Source organism: Leptosomus discolor, chromosome 4 (assembly GCF_034619465.1).
Source record: "Leptosomus discolor isolate bLepDis1 chromosome 4, bLepDis1.hap2, whole genome shotgun sequence".
In the NCBI taxonomy this organism is placed as follows: Eukaryota; Metazoa; Chordata; class Aves; order Leptosomiformes; family Leptosomidae; genus Leptosomus; species Leptosomus discolor.
Genome location: NC_141394.1, coordinates 49,838,821 through 49,861,293, shown reverse-complemented (window position 1 = coordinate 49,861,293; position 22,473 = coordinate 49,838,821). Strand labels below are relative to the sequence as shown.

At 38.3% G+C, this 22,473-nt stretch overlaps 1 protein-coding gene across 3 annotated transcripts in view; it reads right to left on the bottom strand.

The window, feature by feature from the left end:
- Positions 1–22,473, bottom strand: part of MTUS1 (microtubule associated scaffold protein 1) — a 90,443-nt gene that overhangs the window by 55,605 nt on the left and 12,365 nt on the right. The window contains exons 3-6 of one of the 3 annotated variants that reach the window (XM_009955965.2): positions 18,367–18,549; positions 14,537–14,671; positions 12,352–12,441; positions 11,061–11,108 (exon numbers count right to left, since the gene is read on the bottom strand). In XM_009955965.2, coding sequence (XP_009954267.2) covers positions 11,061–11,108; positions 12,352–12,441; positions 14,537–14,671; positions 18,367–18,549 — 456 coding nt within the window. The remainder of the gene's footprint in view (positions 1–11,060; positions 11,109–12,351; positions 12,442–14,536; positions 14,672–18,366; positions 18,550–22,473) is intronic. The other 2 variants (XM_086464197.1, XM_086464198.1) reach the window with 2 other exon arrangements.

The following is a 22,473-nucleotide window of genomic DNA, read 5'->3' as shown; positions in this document are numbered from 1 at the left end:
CGTCATCTGTAAAACCAAAGTTGAAGTACCCCACTGAAACTGTAACTTCCTTCCTATGAACAGGAGCTAGAACAAAGAATCTCTAGAGGGTAAGTGTGATGTAATGAACCAGTCTGGAGACTGAGGAAGGAATGAGTCACCAGGCAAAACATGAGCAGATAAAAGCTCTATATGAACATCAAAATCCTTGTAGCAGAGACCAAAACTCCTCTTAGAGATACACAAATAATACTCTCACTGTCTCCTCTTTCCCACCTTTAGTTTGGGTGGAAACAGGCCATGAAGAAACAGATACATCATAGTCTTTTAAAAACAAACAAACAAACAAACAAAACAAAAACCAACCACCTTATGATTTGAGAAAATGCCTTTCTAGCCTCTAGGGTTGGAATACTGCTAAACCTCAGAAAACTAAAGCAAGTCTGCTTTATGCAGAAGCAGACCTGACAGCGGTAATAAAAAGCAATAGATGCACGTCAGTCTCATTTAGCACCCAACACTCGGAGAGCTCTGACAGCAGCCAGCAAGAGGACTGCCCATCCCTATTCTGAATAGCTCCCAGGAGAGATTTAACTCACAGAGAGGTTCCTCTACTGTGGCCTTCCCAGAGCTCTGCATTACACCACAGTACACGCCACCATGGTGGCTGTGCATCTGCTAGAGTTGTTTTCTGGGCTCAAGGAAACAGCATATCCCGGTCTGTGTCTGGACTCCTGCGATGACTATCTAGTGCCTGGTGCCGTCACGGTACAAAGCCAGGGATCCTAACACAGCATGCGAGGAACATGCACTGTCTACATTTCATGCATAACATGAGGATCACAGACAGGTCGTCATCTATCTTGACAGTGGATAAGGGTGATAGAAAAACAGCACCGGAAAACAGCAGAATAAATCAGGAAGTGATATACAGACCAGACAGAAGACAAAAGGACTGACAGATTTTAGTTACTAGCCCCTTACTGCTAGCTTTCCTCCAACTCCAAGGGCAAAACTGGTGATCAACACGGACAAAGGGGCTCTATCCTGTTATGACCATGTAATTCAGTCTGGGTTGCTAAATGCATCAATACCTGATGATGCCATCAGATGGATGGTGGGGCTAGATCTATTTTAACCCCAGCAGATTGAGCATATCTACCACTCCCTGGAAACATTAACAATGTGACAAGAAAGGAGCAAAGGGCACTGGCATCTGTAGGCTCTCCAATTCAGCCTCATGAGGACAAGTCTGTAGTATATGTATGTGCTTCTGCTGTCTCTGTCCCTCTTTCTACAGCCAACGATCACTAAGAAAGCCATCAGAGCACAGTTAAGTGTCTCACTGCAAAGAAGTCTAAATCAGAGGCTAGACCTTTATATCCAAGAAGCACATGTAGAGGACACCTTGCTCCATGTCATAACACAGCATGGGCAGCGTGGAGCAGATGGATTTTACTGGCATGCTTTACTTCAGGAAGAACTGAGAGGTGATTTCTTATGTAAAGAGAGATGCAAGAGGCAGGAGCCTACTAAGAGCCAAAGAGCCATCTGTGTCCTCATTTTTATTTCTGGAAAATGACTGCCCCCTCTCCACTTTCCTGAGACCACCTTGCTCTAGCCAGTGCTCCAGTTTGAAAAACTAACCTTCCTACAGGCAACAATACCCACTGCTGCCATGCCGAATGCAGCTTGCAGCTTTAGGACTTTAATTTTCAATCCTCAAGAAGAAAAAAAAGTAAACTTCTTCCTGCAGAAACTAAAATCTTAAATAATTTATGTTTCTTCTAATACACTTTTAATAGTTATGAATTCAGCAGCCTGTCAAACAGAGGGTGATGCTCCAGTGGATTCCCAGGCAAACAGCTACAGGAATCAAGCTGATCTGTATCTCTCTTGTGCAACAGTGGTAGCACTTACATTGTCTGCACTCTTTCAGAATTGAGAACGGCCACAAAACACTGCAAAAACAATTTCATTTTAACTTCTGACTTAGGGAAGCAGCAAGTTATTTTCCATGGATAGCACGTCCCTTCCAAAATGGTATTTTTGTTAAGACTGCTTCACTCAAAACCCTACAGTGCTTTAAAAAAACCCCTGCTACTCTACAGCAATGAATAACACCACTAACATTAGGATAACATGCCTTAAAATATGAAGCTTCAATGATCTAGTCAGATGTGTCAAAAAAACAACTACCTCTGTGCTAGGCACTTCTGCTGTTCAGGAACAGGCTAGGTGTACACATAAGTCCTTGTGAGCTCAGGCCTCAAAGAACAGAGGAAAAATAAGTTTTACTTCAGGCCATAGCTTACAGATCTATTAAATTCACACAATGCTTATTTATATGCACTCTGCAACTGTTTATCTATGGCCACACAACAACAATACCCAGACAGCCTCTACTGAAAAGCAACATTACAAATAAGGACAATTTAGGCAAGTGTATGTCCTAAGACACACTAATCATTTATCAGGAGATCACAGAGCAAATTAAAGACAACTTGCAACAGGTGTGTTTTGCTTATCTTTGTGGGCTTTGTATGTTCTTCACAGCCCTAGTGTGCAGACAAAAAATGCAGACATACATTCAGTTTACAAGCTGTTTAGCCATCTTTGACACAAGATCCACAAGTTTCATGTCTCTGGAACAGTTCCATAGTCTTTCAAGTATTATGTCAACTTATCTCCTGAACAGGGGTCAACAATATGGGCAGCTACTGTATCTGCTAAAAAAATATCTTAAGAAATACAAAGAAAGAAAGGACTTAAACCTAGAAGGAACAAGTCAGAGGACTTCAAAATAACTTTAAAAAAAATATTGCAAGAGGACATTAAGAGTCGGCTTTGGGATACCTCACACACCTCTCCTCAAACTTAAGGAAGAGTTCCAGCACAATGACACCAATTTACTCACGGTTTACTGCAAACACATAAAACCATGTGCACAATCTAAGGAACTCCAGAGAGTCAAAGCAAAAAAAAAACAAGTCTGAGAACATCAGAGGAAATCCATATCTAGGTTTAAGTGGAGAGGGAAGGGGCAAGAAGACAGTAGAAAAAGAATGAAGTACTAGGATAGCATTTTCAAGAAGGTGATATAATTCGGCATTGCGTACTGCAACTCAGTTGGGAATAACAAAATGAAAATAGTTTCCTATTACTACATGACCACGATAGTCAGTCAAAGCTCTAAAGTCTCTTAAGAAAATTAAAACTTATTGTCCTTTTAATTACCAAAAAAAAAAACCAGTGAGACTTTAGATATTTTAAAATTCATTCAGACAGAATAGTAATAAAAACACCAGCTCTGGCTAATCCTAACCACGCAGTCTATAATTTCAAGGCATTAGGACAAAATTCCATGCTAGAAAATCCTTGAACTCCAGCTCCCAACACTGGGAAATCTTTCTTAAGCATCCCTTGGACTGAGCTGACACAATTTGCGGACAGCCATATCAGCTGCCCCCTCTACTCATGCAGAGGTTGGCCTACTCAATATTTAGATAAGTGTGAGAAAACCGCAGCTCTTGTGTTCTTCTCCCGTGTGGCTCGTTATTGTGAAACATCAAAATAAATACCATGGAAGAGAACTACAGACATTCCTCCCAACATCAGAATAAACACCACAGAAGTGAACTACAAACACTCCCTCCACAGAAAGCCTGCATACTTCTGTGTCACCAGGAGTCTAAAGTAGGCTGTGCAGAGCTGGAGAGCAAGTTGTGCAGATAAGTTTCAAATTAAGTAATAAAAGTCATCTCTGAAATACCTAACTTAAAAGAAAACAAACAGGTCCTTCATTAAAAGCATTAACAGAAGAAACAGACCTCATAGCATGAAAACCATTTGGGTTATGCTACAAAAGGCCTTAATGAATGATGGTTCTATCGCTATGGGAAAAATGATAGGATCCACGCGAAGTCCTCATTGCTGTGGTCGTAAAAATAATCCCAACATTTTCAGTTCACTGATTTGAGAAACTGCCAGTAGAATATCACCATTTGAACAGAGCTGGCCCATGTGTTACTCCACAGCAAGCCCTGAGGTTTCAAAATTCATTGTTTTTTTTATACAGGTATCTGTTGAAGGCACAAGGAGCAGTGCTGATTTTCAGCATGGAAAAAGAGACAACCTTCTCAAAGTGTTAATTTTCAGAAGATCAAGTCTGGGAAGAACACTAGGAACACGCATGCAAATACAGCGATACACTTACTTGACAGCTGAAGGGACCAAACTGGAATACATTAAAACTGTGTTGTCACATGTCTCTGACAAACATACGACCTCAGGAAAACATCACTAATTAAAAAACCCCCAAACACTCAAAAACATATGACTTCAGAGTTTAGGGTGGCATTCTCTGAACATCAGCACCAGCCATTTCACTTTGAAGACTTCTGGAGAGTAATACAAGGACTTAAATCCTGAGATCCAGCTGTTGTACTACACTTTATTTAGTAATGCTGGAAAAGTTTGGCCAAGAAAGTAACTGGGTTTCAAAGGTTATTTCAGGTTTACAGATACTCCCTTAACTCTTCAAAATAAGAATTATTATATCTCCCTAATGAATGCATTTAGTAAGAAACTCAAATTCACAAAGATTTAGATTAATTCTGCATTTAGTTATATAGAAATGGCAAAATTAAGACCTGCTTTTATAGCTGGTTCACATTTAATAGCTACAGCACTTACACAGCTTTACTGTCTGTTTATAAGAACATCCCTTATTAGCCTGAAGGTATTCTAAGGCTACATCACACAAGATAATTAAGCCGTTCAGATAGTCCTCATAGTTCACATGGATTAAAAAAAAAAAAAAAAAAAATCTAAAAAAAAAAAGACTAGAGCTGGCTTTTTATCACCGCAACAGATAGAAAGGCCTTAGAAAGGCAACAAAATAGCCCAATGCACAGTATAGTATCTGCAAAGATCAGTTTAAGCCTGATAGTCTTTTTGCTGCTTTTCGAGGGATAAAGGAAAAAGACTAATTTACACTATTCAACTCATATAATATCCAATGAGTAAAATATTAACTACATAAAACTAATACTGAATCTGACCTTGTTCCTGCTTCACCTCAGAGTTTACAAAATTGTTCCACTTTTTCCTGCAAAATTTCCAGGCTTTTCTTCTGTTGGGAGAAGTGTCTGTAGTTCTCTCTTTTCATATCTGATTAGAATACCACAGCGGTAGAAAAACTGATGAACCCAATTTATTTATAAAAGCTGAAGCTCTTAACAAGAGATTGAGAATTCAGCATCAACACATCTATACTGAAATTCCTGGTTAGAACTAGTCAGAGACGCTACTTCTGCAACATGGAAGACTTGGACCAAAATCCTCACTGCTCAGCTCAGTTCTAACAAGCATTTTCTTGTTACACCCAAAGTGCTTTAAGCACTGGACAAACTATTAGCTGTTAAGAAGCAAAATCTTCCTCCTGGTTTTAACTTCACTGCAGACGGTACATCATATATTCCAGTGCAGAAAAGCAAAGAGCTTTAAAATATTTAATATATTTATCCATCAAGCTGTTTCCTGTATGATTCTTCAGGGAATTTATTTCCCATGAGCTGCAGATACAGTATTAGAAGAAGTTGAAAGAAAAGTAGAGTTGGTCCAACAACAAGAGTTTTACTTCATGCAAGAATTCCACAGACTACCACAGAATACCTTTTTTTTTAATGGGTAGATGAAACTTAAAATTACCGTTTAGACAATACTGAAATACCATTTGTTTGAAAACAGTCACACAGAGCCTTGCAACATACATTCTTTATCAGAAATGTTGGGGTTTCAGGGTGGGTTTTTTGTTTCTTTCTTTAAAAGCAGTTTAAGACATCTGGAATTCTTTTATATGAATAGACTTTCTTCTGAAGAAAAATAATTTTACATTTAATAACCTTGCACTTGCAAAGTTGGGTACTCAAGAAAAACAAACAAGATCTGTCTATATTCTCTAGCAACAATCCTAATAACACTTACATTACACGGCAGGAAGAGTTTATTAAAAGTGAATACTAAGATGAAGCCAAAGAAGAATGCTTGAAGTGCTGAGACAGAAGCTGAGAAAACAGCTTGCTGTTTTCTGCACCTTGCTAGCACCAGTTTCATTTCATAGAATTGCCTCCAAAAGCACTATTCCTTCTGACTTGTTTTTAGCTCAGGTGAGCTCCCCAGCCCTACCTGCTCTGTGACCAATCATATGAGCACTTGTGTTAGAACAGAATAGACTATTTCAGTTGGAAGGGACCTACAATGATCATCTAAGTTCAATTACCTGATCACTTCAGGGCTGACCAAAAGGTAAAGCACATTGTTAAAGGCATTGTCCAAATACCTCTTCAACACTGGTAGACTTGGGCCATCAACTACTCTTGAGGAAGCCTGTCCCAGTGTTTGACCACCCTCTTGGTAAAGAAATGCTTCCTAATATCCTGTCAAAACCTCACCTGGTGCAGCTTTGAACCATTCCCACACATCCTGTCACTGGATCCCAGGGAGAAGAGCTCAGCACTTCCCTCTCCACTTCACCTCCTCTGGAAGCTGTAAAGAGCAATGAGGTCACCCCACAGCCTCCTTTTCTCCAAACTAGACAAGCCCAAAGTCCTTAGCCACTCCTTACAGGACACACCTTCCAGCCCTCCCTCTCGATGCATTCAGGGAGCTTGACATCCTTCTTCATTTGTGGGGCCCAGAACTACACACAGTATACAAGGTGAGGCTGCACCAGTGTTGAATACAGCAGGATAAACACTCTTTTGACTGCCTGGTTATGCTGTATTTGATGCACCCCAGGCTGCGGTTTGCCCTCCTGGCTGCTAAGGCACACATGTTCACATATGCAGCAAGATCTTTTCAAGTTTCCAAGTGACAAGAACACTGCTTGCACACTTTCTTTTACAACTTACAAAAAACATTTGCAAGCAAACTTATCAGCAAACTTCCCCCACCCACCCTCAAACAAAAACAAACCCCAAAAGACCTTCTGATCAGATATGAAAGGAGAACCAGAGCGCTAATAAGCCGCTTGACCAGATATCCCTCATCAGTAGCGTAATTTGCCATACCATGCTGAAGACTACTGATGATCAACTAGGTGAAAGAATTCACTGAAGACCTAAGTACTTGACCTTCATAATGATGCTCATCAGCTAGCAGAATTACAGTCTTCCCAATTTTTAAAGAAAGCTTATGTGTTTTCACATAGTATCATGTATCATTTTAAAACATTGAAAGTTTTCTGTTGTTAAAAAAGGCACAAGCAGTGTGATGTACAGTAATCCCTTGTTTTCCACGTATTGAAAGTGTAAGTATTTTGAGGGTAACCTATTCTATCAAAGAATCTATAACATAAGAAGAAAGGGATGTTTATCCTGTTTCCTCTGAGTTTCGAGAGTGATGACTGAGGGGGTGTTAACTCAACCTTAAAGTGTGCCTCCATCAACTTCTGTTTGAACAAGAATACTGTGTTAGTAAAAGCATCACATCCCAGTGGAAGAGTTTGTGTGAGGAGCCAGCATCCACCTTTAAAAACCTGTTCCAAGAGACAGCTTCATGGACTGTTATATTTATACCTTATTTTTCCATTTGAGCTTGATTAGCACTACTATTCACTTTTCCAATAAGCTCCCTGACTGAAGTTATTCCTTCCCTCAGTGTTATATTTTCTCACAAATGATTAAACAAACAGCCTCTTAACCTCCTCTTTAAGAGGGTAAGACAACAGAATACCAACTTTTCATGATGGATCACATGCTGTTTTTTGATGAAGCTTCTTTCATTTTCATGGCTTTTACAGCCTTTAGTAACTGATTCGACTATGCACACTCCATCATAGTATGAAGAGATGTGACATAAATCACACTGTTCACACTTAATAATACTTTACGGTTTTATCCAGCAGTTGCTCTAGCTTTCCTGACAACAGTGTTGTGCTATAAACGTAAGTGTAACTTGTTATTCATAACATATCATATATCCCTTTCAGGATCACTGAACAACAGGATAAAGCTTTCCAATAAATATTTACATGCTTTATTCCTAAAATGATAGCTTTACCTTTGGAACTGCCAAAAAGAATATTGGCTTTTGCTTGGCTTACATAATTCCAGGGATTACTGTATTGTAACTTATCCTTAACCTTCAATTGATAACAAAGACATGAGATGAGACTATCCACTGCATATACACACTGCACTGTAATATACTAATAATAATACACAGGTAGTAGGTCACATTTTTCTACAGGGAGGGGTGGCAAAACAAGGGAAAGAGCACTAACTTTACACATTTTGAGAGGCAATTGTGCATCTAGTTCAAACTTACATCTCACGAGAGGCGGCATTTTTAGTCTTACTTACATAAAGACATTACAGTACGTGCACATGTACATTCTTACTTGAAGTCAGCAAGTTAAGAAGTATAATAAAACATGTTATGCCCAAGAAGTTAAACTTTGCCTTGGCTTTAAAGGCAGTGCTGAAGGAATACACCACAGTACTTGTAGAAATTACTCGATCCACTGGAATATCACCCATGAAAAATAAAGACTACACAAAAAGAAGCCTTGTGAATGTTTTAACATGAACAAGGAATGAACAGCTGCAAATATGTAAATCTCCAATTTTACAAGCATACTACCAGTATGTTAGGCCTGCTTTGTCAAGAAGATTCTGGCTTTGCATCATTGCTGTAAATGAATGGAAAATGGATAAAGAGCACAAACAGCCAGAGAACAAAAACTGTATCCTAGAATCTTCTGCTATTTTTCCATCCTTGAAGTAATGTGAAAACATTAACAACTGAGCTAAACACTTAATTATTGCCTTAATATTATAATCCATTATCAGAGTCCTGCCATAATAAATTAGTCCTGACTTTTCAGACAGAGCACATGGGCAAGACATAGAAATGAGCTGGACCTCTTCACTGAACGAGGCTAGAAACTGTAGAGTTAACTATGGCTCTGAAATAAAAGAACAAAAGCTTTAAACTAGCTAAAAATCACTAGAACAAAGCCTCACTATAACATCAAGGCTACTGAAAAAAAAAAAAAATAAAAAAAAAAGATAGTGGGCCCCATTCTACATGGTACCAGCTGGCATTATTTCAGTTCATCTCAAAAAAGATCATTTGTCTACTCTTAAAATGTAAGACATTGTACTGCAGAACATCCAAGCAGCCACACTACATTTTTTTATTCTGTAAGAATGATCTGTGACTGTGAAGATGGAAAAAATAAATAAATAAATAAATCTTTCTTAAGAAAGAAAAATACTCCATCAGAAAGTTTTCCATTCGTAAATGGGAAATTATACTAATGCTCTGTACAAGTTAGAAACGTATTAACTTGAAAGTCTAACAAATCATCCAATTTTGGAAGCTGACTCAGTACAGGAAACAGTTCGGGTTTGAGACACACTGAAATACAGCTATTTGACTGGTGAAACTATGATGCTGAAGAGCATTTGCTAAAGAAACATTAAATATTACAGCAAATTTGGAGTTTACAGCTGTGCTTTTACAGCATTGAATATAATACTTCAAGGCTATGTAGCAACATGCTTTATTAGGCTGGAAAAGACGAATCACATGAAAAGTTATATTAAACGAGTAAAAAGGGGAGGGAGCACTAATTACTTCTCCGCATGGAAAAACTGAGAGAACGTGCCACACTAAGTTTGTGGGAAAATAAAGTCTTATATTTTAAGACTATCATAAGTGGAAGAGGAATTTTGTTTTCTGTTTCTAGTCCAGAAACAGACTTTTTTTGCTTATTCCGAGTTCCCTCACTTGAGCCAATCAAGACATTGTCACTAGCTGTATCATCCTGTACACTCGTATACAACAGACTGCATATGAGCTCAGGAAACTTAATGTCAGGCTATACCTAAACCAACATTAGTTCAGCCAAGTATCAATAAAAGCAAACAACAGAATAAGCACTTTATGCGAAGTCTTATGCCTGCTGCACAACAGAAGCCCTGATTCTTGGCAACAAACACTGAGCAAAGTACTCAAGTCACGATTAATATGTGGACATTTGACACCTAAGAGAGTAAAAGGCAAAAGCATTAGACTTACATTATGACTACAGGAAATTAAAAAACATACTGCCACAGTACCAGAGTTACAGGTCAGAACTGATTTACCAGTAATTCCAGACTCGAATTCATAACATCTGCTTGGCTACAGCACTTCTTTCAGAAAGACATCTGCTATTCACTCAGGGGAAATAGGGCTTTCCAGGGATCCTCAGTATCTTTCAAAAAGTGCTTTTCAAAGAGTAATTAATTACAAGCAGCTTTTAATTCAGCAAATACACGCTGATACTCAGGAAACTAATTTAGATTGCCAACTCCCTTGAAAAGACCTGGAAATTGCTGCAAGTAGAAATACAATCTGAAGATTTTTCTGTCTCGTGGCAGATAGAAAATAGTACCAGGTGGCCTGACTGGCATAAACACCAAAAACAAACCCAATATGAAGTCCTTAAAACTCTGCCAGATTTTGGAACGCCATCTGCTGCTTAATCAGCTGCGATTCCTCCTTCTGCCATACAAGCAGACATACACATCAACACACTCAGAAATTTCAACTTATTCAAGTGTCGTCTCAGTGATACAGAGACACCTCACACCAGAAGGGTATCTACCATGAACCATCCAGAAAAACCTGTTATTCTGCATGATTCGTCTATTTGTTTTTTTAAAAGCCACAACACATAAGCTTTAATCATTACTTACCTCACTGTGGCTAAACAGCAAAAACTACATCTAAGTTTCATTGAGATACTTTTTTTTGGTTACAGTTAAAACCTCCTTATGCTTCACCAGAAATAGACAGTGACAGCACAGACTGCATATTCTAAGAGCTGACTAGCCAGAAGATAGTAAGTAGAAAAAAAAAGCCCAAGACTTTTCTCCATATCCCTTGAAATGGAATTAGTGATGGTTTACTGAATTATCTGTTGCAAAACTGTTGTTCCAAGAAATAAAACAATATACTAATATAATGTATAAACCTAATTAAAGTTGCACCACACAAAAATGTAAAAATGCGTTCAGGAAACTCACCAGAACCCAAACTAGATACACTTTGGTGTCCATTTCTTCCTGGAGTACCTACAATGTTAAAAAAAAAATAAATAAGGGGCAGTGGGGGCACTCTTTTTAGATTCTTTTTCACATAAGCTCCTCGAACTTCACAATTGCAGTTTCTTCCTTGTGATGGCTGATGGCACATTCAACATGAAGATTTAGCATTATAATGTTAAACTACTTGGAAAATACATGATGAATCTCCCCATAAGACAAATATTTTTTTTTCCATTACAATCATCATCCTTCATTTAAGCCAAATAGCATGGTTTTATTTTACTCATTCACAGAGTAACACAAATAAGAAAAAACCAATCAGCTATACTGGCACCATAGTAACTTTTTTCCATCTGTATGCTCCAGTTATTTTATTTGTATGAAGAAGGTATAAATTCACAGCACTCTCAAACGTGCTACCAAACAAGTTAGACATAAGTGAAAGCACTGAGAAGGTTAAGCTACCCTTACTGTATTGTTTTAAAGTCACGTGAAAACTGAGCCAAGAACCATATTATGTTGAAGGATATTAATTAAATGAAAGCACTCTTTTGGACTGCTAGGTATAAGTGCAAAAGTCATGTGCAGAAGTTTATAAAAGGTCTGTCAACAACACCTATCTGCTTTCTTCAGGCTTCACAAATAGCGTGTGATCCTATAACAAGTGTTTCAATAGGAAACAATCTGCTTTGTACTGCTACCGAACTTGTTTCCCTCAGCCATGCAAATGGAACTCTGCTCCCAAAGTGAAAATTTTGTCTTACAAAGCTTGCCTGAGGATTCATATCTATTCTTCTGATTCACTCTGGTAAAAATGACTACAATTGAAAGCTAAAGATAAAACAAGCTTCAAATACAGAAACGTAAATATTATCCTTGACAGTCAAAACTCATCAGCATGCTCTCACAGAATCTTGCTCAAATTAACCACAAACTTGGGAAATCTATTCTGGGTTGTGCCTTACAAGTATATGATATCATGAATACGTGAAAGAACATGATTTAACAGACATTATCAAGTATTCTAAGTCCTCACGGGGTGCAAGTTTCAAGCAGATAGTGGACAATGATGCCCTGATTCCTATCCCCCCCAACCCAAATACGTAAGGAACAATTTGCAGAATGAGTCTCCAATACTATGACCTACAAGGAGAAAGAGCAGACCGACTATCTCAGTTACTCTGAAGTCACAGAGCATAGCTGCTCTTTCTCAAGACACAGGGATTCTAAAACGTAAGTGAAAAATTAACTTTATCCAACAGCTGATTACCTCTGGCCTCACTGACTTTCCTTGCAGAGTGCAGCAACCCAGATGATTTTGGTGTGCACTGGTTCAGTGAAGTAGACCTGGCCTTGGCTCCTAGAAGTAAAAGCTTAGATCAGGTTTAAAAGTAGAACTACATCAGCAATTAAAGACATGCCTAATATTACATATTTATAGTTAAGCGATGCACAAATCTACTCCAATAAACACAAAGAGAAACACCTAGAAAATTTAAGCTATATTTAAACTTAGCTTTACTTCACCAGAACTCACATAGCAAGAAATAAAAAGATAAGCTTTAATAAAGCTTCTAAGCAGAAGAAAACATTACTAAACATTTCACTTCAGCACTTTAGATTACTTCAGTCTCAAAACAGCAGCAAATACAACACAGCTATGGAATGATGGACTGAAAGGCACCACTGGAGGCCAGCTATCCAGCCTCCCACTCAGAGCAGGGCCATCACCAAGATGAGATCAGTTGACCATGGTTTTGTTTAGCTGAGCCTTGCAAGCCTCCAGGAAGGGAGGCTCTACAGCCCCACAGGGAAGTGCTGCATCTCCCACCCCACAATTGACAATCATTTCCCCATTGCCACATCATCTGGTACTAGTTTGGCACCACAGCCTTTGTAGCTGTCCTTTTCAAGTTATTGCAGACTGTTATAATATCTCCCCTTACTCTCCTTTTTGCCTGACTACACAAGTTCCCTCAACCTCTCCTCACAGGTCATGTGGTCAGAGACCCTAACTATCTTCCTAAGTCTCCAGTTGATGTTTCCAGTTTCAAAACAACCCTCTTGAACTGGGAAGGCCCCAAAACACAACAGAGTAGTCCAAATAATACTGAGCCAAGTGGGGAATACCAGTTTCTTTTTGGCTACGCTGCTCCTGCAGGTGCTGAAGGCACACTTCTAGTGCCCAGGTCACTGAAGTTGTTGAGCAATGCACAGTTGTGTTGCATGTGTTGGACCCCAACAGAAAGCAGCAGCTTGCCAGACAGCCATATAATTTGTGTTTGCTTCAAAGTGATTTACAGTTTGTGGCAAATACTGTTTCTTTTCACTGTTTGCCATTTTAAAGCATGTCATTGTAGCATGACGTTTGGCGGGCAACCCTTCTATTTATTCTCAATTATGTCAGATACCAGCTTAAAACCTAAGCCTAAAGCAGGAGCATAGTATTTAATCAGGTTTATCCAATTACAATAACCAGTTCGCCACAAAGATGGTCAGAAGCAAGCTGATTATAACTAGGATTTAGGAGAGAGAGAGAGAGAGAGAGAGAGAGAGAGACAGAGACAGAGACAGAGACAGAGACAGAGACAGCAAGCTTATTTATCTACTTCCATTAGGTCTTTAATTTTGGCCAGAGAATGAAATGTCTGTCTGTGGTCTGAGTGAAGAAGCACTGTTGGCTGGTCAAGGGGTCCTGGCTCGAATAGGAATAGGAACCAGAATAGCATTTAATACAAAGTCATAAAGTACATTTAAATTAATGTTTCCTTTAGCACCAGATGATGAAGCACAGTTGTCTTATCTCCATTAAAAATTAAATCAAATCTTTGCTTCCACTTCAGCCAGTAAGAATATTAAGAAAAAGCAGCATGAAGAGCTACGCTGTTTCTGGGACTCTTCCCTTGGAAAGATGGGACAATGTCACTCAACTACGAAAGAAGATACTTTATCTAACAACACCTTATTTAAAAAAAATACCCCCATCCTCCAAGGTTCTTTGTCCTGAAAGCACTGAAGATGAAATCTGCATGAGGACAAGGACAACCATACACTCAGGATAGGTCTACCCTGCAGACCACCAGCCGCCATAGATGCTGTATTTGAGCTTTGTGCTAGAATAGAACTCTTATTAAAACAACGTAAACCCCACACGATGACACCTGCCACGTAGCAAAGCGCATTTAGTCCCTGTCCCACACAAACCTCAGCCATATCACAGTGCAAAACTCCTCCTTATTTGCCTGAAATACCCCAGTCAATTATGACAAAACAAAGGACCTTTTAGCCTTCCTATGAACTCTTACAATGAAGCACTACTGATTTTACTTCCTTGTACTATTTTCTGAGACCACCATTAAATAAACACTGCTTCAGGAGCCAGCCACCTGCAACAGGTAAGGTACCCTAACAGTGGTAACTACAGTTTCACTCTATCTACAAACAGACCCACATACCTTTTGGTGTTGACTTCAAAGAGTGTAATCTAGGTCTTGGGACTGCTTTCAAAGGGACAGATCCCAAAGTACCATTCTGGCAGGCTGGTTTTGAAGACCATTCTCCGTTCTTGATGATGACTGTGGCATTTGCAGCTGCAATACAGAACAACAGATTTGCTCCAGGTAGCATCTAGTTTGGGGAAAATCAAATCCTAAAACAAGTCTGGTTTACCCAAAGTTAGGAGGAAAACAAGCTGAAATAAAAATATTATGACCACCTCTAGTATCTCCAGTACAGACTGATGCACTGTAACAGATCAGTCTATGACTGTTACAAACACTTCTCAGAAGTAGACGTACAGCTTTGAACTATGCATAAGATGGGCATATATATATAAAAGTATATTGATCAAGATGCATAACTAGAAGTCTGATCTTGCTGTACAAAGCAAATGCAGAACACATTTTTAAGCCAAGAAAAAGCACCATCTGTACACAAAGACATTCTGGCCACAGAATGGACTGTTAAAAAAATAAAAAACAAAACTCAGGCAACTTCCTCATGCAACACCTCCCCCTGGTCTCTCTCATTTGAGCTGAGGGTGCTGTTTCAATGATATGGTCCATGCACCACCAGCAGACTCTGCATCCCTTCTGTCCTCCTCACTGGGCACCAAAAAAAGCGTGAGCCCAACTGCATTTGCCAGCTACCAAATAAGTTTTTTAAAAAGGTTTCTGTGGTCTCTGTTCATAACAGTGACCTCCTTGATGAAAGCAGACCTCAGAGGGAACAATTTGCACAACACAGCAATAACAGTTATTCTGCAGGAATCTGACCCTAATCAACATCAGGCGATTCAAACCAATTTGTTTTAATAAAGCATGAGGCCTGAAACAGGCCTTAACTTTTTCTGTAAATCACTGGAGTAAGGATTTTTGCTCAGAGTTCACTGTAAGCAGCTAACAACTGCCTACAAACTGCTCTGCTACTATCTTCTAAATCAGAAGCATGCCATGGAAGTAACACTTCGAGCACACTTCTGGTGCAGGACTAATTAGGGCACTGTTCTGTCTTATTAGAAACTCTAGAGTTGGCTAACCAGGCTGCGTGCAGAAAGAAAGGCAAATTTGCAAAGTTTGGTCACTATACGATCCAAAGATGGTTATTCATAGAATTCATTAGGAGTAGCTACTGCAGCCTTGATGAAAGGCAGACAGGTATATTAAGTGATCTCACCCCATTTAAGATATAAAGGGTTTAAAAACTCAACTCATGAGAAGTATTTCAGTGAAGTATTGGCCATACAGAAATGCAGCTCCAGGTCAATTTCTAGGATCAGCTTTTTTAACTTCTGAAACACTATTTCCTTTATATGCAATTATTCTACTGCAATTCAGATTTGGATTCTTGTTCTTAACCTCAGAGTTTTCAGTATGTTCAAATGATAGTATTTTCAGCTCAGTACTGAAACTGAGAAGAATTCCCTACTGTTAAAAAAATTTTCGAATTTTCAGTGCTCAAACTTACAGCTTGTATGCAAAATATGCTTTTATTAACAACAGCACTTCAAACTTTATGATTTACAAACTTCTCAAATATTACGTCTTTTTAGAGAAAAGAATCATAAAACTCAAGTGCTCATTAGACTAAAAAACCCTAATGCTGCCACAGGACTCTACTGATCCAATGACATCCCATAACAAAGGGCTGAGCTGACACAGCAGGAGAAACACTCTCTTTTCTATTTTTTTCCTCCACTAACACAAGGCAAACTCCTTAACCAAAACAAGCCAAGCGACTTTATCGATTTAATACTGTTGACAGGACCACAATAGTTTGTCATAAATTTCATGACATTCACAGCATAAGCCTCCCATCTTGATCTTTGTGCATCCCATCAATCTAATAAGAAACATTTTAGGTTTACAAACACAGATTTTTTTTTTTTTTTTCCCCTGGCATTACTGTATAGTAGACTAAATGAAAGAATAAAAAACAGAACAGTGCTGTACTCAACATTAGAGTATAAAGTAAATTCATTAATTCTTTCCAATTTGATTCAAAGTCATAAAAACTTCACTTTACTAACGTATGAATTACATGTAACCTAAACTCATTATACTCATAAAACCTGACAATCAGACATAAATCACTCATCAAATGTAAGAAATTAACTAAAGAAAAATAATCTCACAGAAAACCAGCAAGTCAAAACATTGCATACAGTTACCAACCCCCATAAAACAAAATACATGCTTTAAAATAGAAATAAAAAGGAATACAACCTACTTCTTTTCCCAGTAAACGTGGATAACAAAGGAATAATACAAAAGCTGTAAGATCCCACTACCAGCAATGTCAGTAAGGTAATATCATAGTGGCTTCCTGAGTCAGTCGGTGGTGTTAGTGTAGAATTGATGAAAATAATAGGAGAAAAATTAGTTTCTGTGCAACTGCGGAGTCCTCCTGGTATAGTCATTTAAAAAAGATCAAAGCAAGCTTAAAGCCAAAGAGACTGCAGCCATATTCAACCTCTCATATTGCTCTTGCTTACTCTTCGTGAATCAGAGTGGAAAAAATTGCAAGCTTGAAGGCACTGGACAAAACAGATTAAACCAGATAGCAAATCAGGCTAAATAAGGAGTCATCTGTTTGTATACTTAATCTGAATACGCTTCTTTGTTATGAAGCGATGGCCCTTTCCTTTGTTACATGAGGAAGTAAAACAAAGAGGACAAAGCTGCTTAGGAATTCCAGATACAGTCCTAAACCTGAACAGCAAAAGTCAATATGGCTGTCACAGGAACCAAACAGACCTGATTACACAGGAACATGCACTGCATATTTTATTACACATACTCTTACTCCTTTGAGGAATATGTTAGGTCTTGGTTTTTTAATGAAGGCACTACAGGGAAAAAAAAGAACAAGAGAAAATTATGTATGTATGCATATGCGCATACATAAACTATAGACATATGTTAAATCACAGTTCTCTTTCAGTCCATTGAAGACAGATTTAAATGACATCTGGCACAAAGGAAAGGCCTTCACCCAGTCTCCAAGATAAAACAGATGATGCGATAGTAACAGAATATTTGAATGTACTCATTTGAATACGTATAGCTGGGAATACCAGTAAGTCTGACAGTCAGTTGTGTGCTATTTCCTCCATATTTTTGCCACTAGAACTCCTACAACTGCTGGTACAGACCCTTTGTAAAGCTTCAAATCAAACCAAGTTCTGTCTTTTTTCTCCCTAGTTTTAATCAAGATGCATTTCATTCAGGTCATACACCAATGCTTACAGTTACCTTAGAAATGACAGAAGCTTACCCATGCAAAGTTTTACCTTCTAAAAGCAGGTTCACTTACCTGCTTTTGATCTCATCTACAGAGTTTTAAGACAAAACGTGAAAGCAGATATAATCTAGCTCAAAAAGTGCACTTAGTATCAAAAACTTCTAATGTGAAGTTCCAAATATTATGACAGGTAATCTGTTCACACCGTTCAGACTTATTCCTTATTACGCTATATTTAAACACAAGGAAGCTTTTGTTAAGACAACCCACTGGTTTTGTAATGTCTCAGGATGGAAGAGAAGCTGTACTGAAACCTCCACTCAAACAAAAATCCGAGGCTCAAAGCTCCTTCAGGTGGCACTCCTGAAGAAGGAAAGTTGTAAGTTAAGAGGCAAAAAGAGTAAGACTTAGAACTAATAATAATTAGCACAATGAGAATTAATACAGGGTTTTGTCAGACAGGACTCTCTTCAGGGGCATTTTTTTTCAACAAACAGTTGATGCTTGCTAACAGTTAAAACCCATAACCCTAACAGATACTTACAATTACTGCTGAAAAGACTTCGCTCACTCTGTGTGCTGCTGACTGATGAGATGCTAGGTGTTCTCTCAAGCACTGATCTTTTGACAGGCACTTTGGATTTGGCAAGCGCTTTACCGGAGCTAGCCCAGGAGGCTGGAGAATTTTTCACAGAGGCATGCTTCTCTCTTGGCGAAGATCCTACACCTGTCAATTGGCCGGGGGAGGGGGAAGAGGGAGTGAGAGGAAAGGACAAAAGGAGTTGCAAAGAAGCTTGAACAATTGCTTCTTCTACTTATATGCCTACAAGTAAAAAGATATACGTTTAAAAATACATATGAAAGGGCTTAATTACCTCATATTGACATAGTAAAAAAATGCTGTAAATGCAGAAAAACAGTTCCAAAGATTTAAAAGATTCCGTTTTACATTTGCATGCACAAAAAGTCTTTCTTGGTTCTCCTACCTCTGCATATTATGGTTAGCTGTACTGGTGATCCCATTAAAAAAAAAAAAAAAAAAAAATCACCTCTGGCTCAAAGACAATCCAAGAAAGATTCTTTTCTTTGTTGCCCCCTGCCCTCCCCCCACCCCCGATTTGACAGAGCACTCTAAATATCCTTTCAAGGACACCACGAGAATATCAAATTGTGTTGTGCTCACATAATATACTGAGAACTGCCTAGTTCCGCAGAACTAGTTAAACAGCACTCCCTGGAACACAGTTCTTAATGGCCAACTGGTGCAGACACATTTTTGCATTAATTGCTGTTTTCATTTCAGCTCGTTGAATACTAACGCCCAATAGCTAAGTTAATCAAATAGGAAGAGTATCTATATGAGACAGGTGTGCCATCTTCAGGTGGGGCTTTATACTTCTTGCACTACTAACAAAGTAACCACACTTTCTGCAAGAAAATTTGAATTTAGTTAAATTGAGCTTTTAGTTTATTTCCAAAAAGTGTGCACACAGGTTAAAACTACAATGGCCCAATGGAAGTTACGTACACACAGACTTGTCTTGCCAGCACTGAGTTCACTCCTGTCAGCTCTGACATCCAAGATCTTTATGAAGAAGTCCTCTGAATAACTATGGAAGAGAGGTTTTTGTTTTTGCACAAAACCAAAAATAGAGATATGGAAGACGGACTTAACAAAATATTTTTAATAAATATTTTGTTATTATAAGAAAAGATATTTTACAAAATATCTTAACATCTGATGTTGTTGTCATTTTCAAGTTCGACAGTTTATCTTACTTAAAGAGAGACAACTACAGTGTTTTAGGCTTGACTTAGAACAACCAAGTTTCTGTCTAAAGGGAATATCCTTTATTCTTGTCACTATAAACCACATTTCAATTTTGCTTAAGCTATGTCAGAGACTTGAAATACGACAAAATTAGCTAGTAATTCCACTTTATTCAATATCAGTTTTCTTGCAGGATCTCCACTCTTAAACCCCAATAACCAAGAAACCATCAGTTTGCACTAAGATCAAGAAAGCATGACATTAAGGTGATTATATTAAGATTTAGGCAAGAAAACCACTTATGTCCAATGTTTGCTTTTCAACAGTAGGTGGTGTGACAGGATTAAATAACTTGTCTCAAGACATCCTGTATCAAGTACGCAAAACCAGGAACTGCACTAACAAAGGAAGGTTTATGTCCAAGCTATTTCCCTCAGTTCAGATCAGCTCCGCAACAAAACAGAAACCCTACATACAGCGTACACTGAGTGTGTATTATATAATCCTCATCACTGAATAGACCACTCAAGCTTTAATGAGTCATTAAACATGCTTTGCATCAGACCTCTCTTAGGAGGTGCACTTTCACTACGCGCTTGGCACTACTATGCAGAACTGTGATTCTGTACACAGATTTACTGTAGACTGGTATTAAATCTCCAACACAAAATTATCAGCCATATTTTAGAATCTTTTGTAAGTTACTGCAATGGACACCTGAACATATCCAACTCACTAAAGAGCATCCAACCTTCGTCATGCTATGAGAACACCACAAACCACAAGCTCACACTTACTGAAAACACCTCTGAAACTCAGCACTCCAGACATTATATCTGAAATAATTCACGTTTGACAAAACCGAAAGTTCCATGACATCTGAACTTCATACAACAAATCTGACAGCTTTATAAAACTTTCCACACTGTTTTCTAAAAACTTGTTTCATTAATGGATCAACATACCAGAAAAGTAATTAATCCAGACCAGTCAGAAATTCCTTTTCTAAACAGCCTCTTGGCAAAGGTGCAAAAACCAAACAACCCCCCCAAACCAACCAACGAAAGGCCACTATATAAACACTGCATGTTAACTTTGTATGACTTACTAAGTTAAAGCTCTACATTTCAAAAAGCAGCTAGAGGAACAAATGCAGCTTCTCAGCAGCATTTTACCGTTTAAAGATGAGGGGAGCATGCTCTAAATCAGCTGTCAACTCAAACTCATTCCGCGAATGCAGCAAGCTCTAGAACGTCCAGTTTCAGATACATATCAAACTGATCCCCTTTGCTCTTTCCTTAGTTCTTCTACTGCTTGGTGCTTTCCTATAAGGCTTCTATTGAAGTAATTACTCAAGCACTCAAATACATTTTTCAAAAGCACAGCTTGAGGGAGAATTTCTTTTAAGTCATGAATCAGGATCATTAAGCAACTATTCTAGGTGTTACTTCAACTAACAACAATGATTTTACACAGTATTTTTATAAGTACCATTCCCTAAAAAAAGAAGTCACACAGAATTAAATGCAAAGGTTTTGAAGACAGAAGCAGGAAGATATAGTATATAAACAAAAGTACTGAACACAAACACAAAAGCAGGATATTTACTGAACCATTATTACAAAGACAAACAGCAACAGCATCAAAGCAACAGGTTTTCACCAGTTATTTAATCTAGTCACTGAAACGGAATACTAGAAATATCACATTCTTCTACAGTGAAGTAATGAGTTGGCAATTCTTCAGAAAAAATTCTCTATGCAGTAGCCATGTTACTTCAAGTATGTTAAAGTATCACTTGTATAGGAATAGAAATAAGCAAAGAACAAAGCTCAGTTTTCAAGAACCTCTGAAGTCAGATTTCATATCCTTACTCAAATAATCATTGTCTCATATGAATCCCTTATAGGTGGTTATGGTGAAAAATAAATTAAGGCTTCCTTTAAAGAGCACTGGAGCCTACAAAATCAAAATGGAGAGAATAAACACATGCTAGTAGTGGTGAACTTTGGACTTTGTTGACACCAGGCAGATCGTAGAAGGTGATTATGCATTCACCAATTCTGATATTCAATGTCCACCATTTCGAATCAAGTCAACACATTTAACATCTAGAACTGAGCACAGAACAACTGGCATTCACAGAGCTAGAAGACACCTGGAAATGAATGGTTGGAAGCCCCTGCTAAACAAACTTAGGGCAGACTAAGAGCAAAAGGAGTCTTTAAAAGGATACTTTTTGTTGTTGCTGGTTTTGTTTAACCCTAAAGCTAACAGTAATAGTTGATTTGGCCTTTCATTGCCTTATCTCTTGAATAAGTTTAAAAATCCAGAGGGCTCTATTTTAGAAGCGTTAAACTTTTCAGCTTTTAAAAAAAAGATTATTTTAAGCATGATGAAAAAGCCCAGTCTAAGCCTACACTACAAGGTCTTTATAAAGCAAGGGGAGTATACCTTCAAGAAAATACGCTGTTTTGGCATCTATCAAAAGGAGCAAGTAAATCCTGGAAAGACAAACTGAACTTTGGTATTTTTTCCAGCAGACTGATCTTAACATAGTTGTAAGAGCATTTATGGTGGCTATTTTGAGCACTTTAAAGCATTAACAATACTAACAAACTTCTGATGGCTGCAGGCTCCCCAGGTTGCCTGATTAGCTGTTCAGCAATATTAGTTACAAGATATTATGCTATACATCTATCAGTGTTCCTTCAAGGAATAAAGATTGGTTACAGCACGTTTCATAATTCTACCAAAGACCCACAGATAATCTCTTTCTAGTTATCTCTCCCTTTGAAAGTCTCAAATTACTACCAAAATTACCAAAGAAAAGGCAGGAGACAGGTACACTACCTTGCTAGTAACGCCTCAACTGCTAAA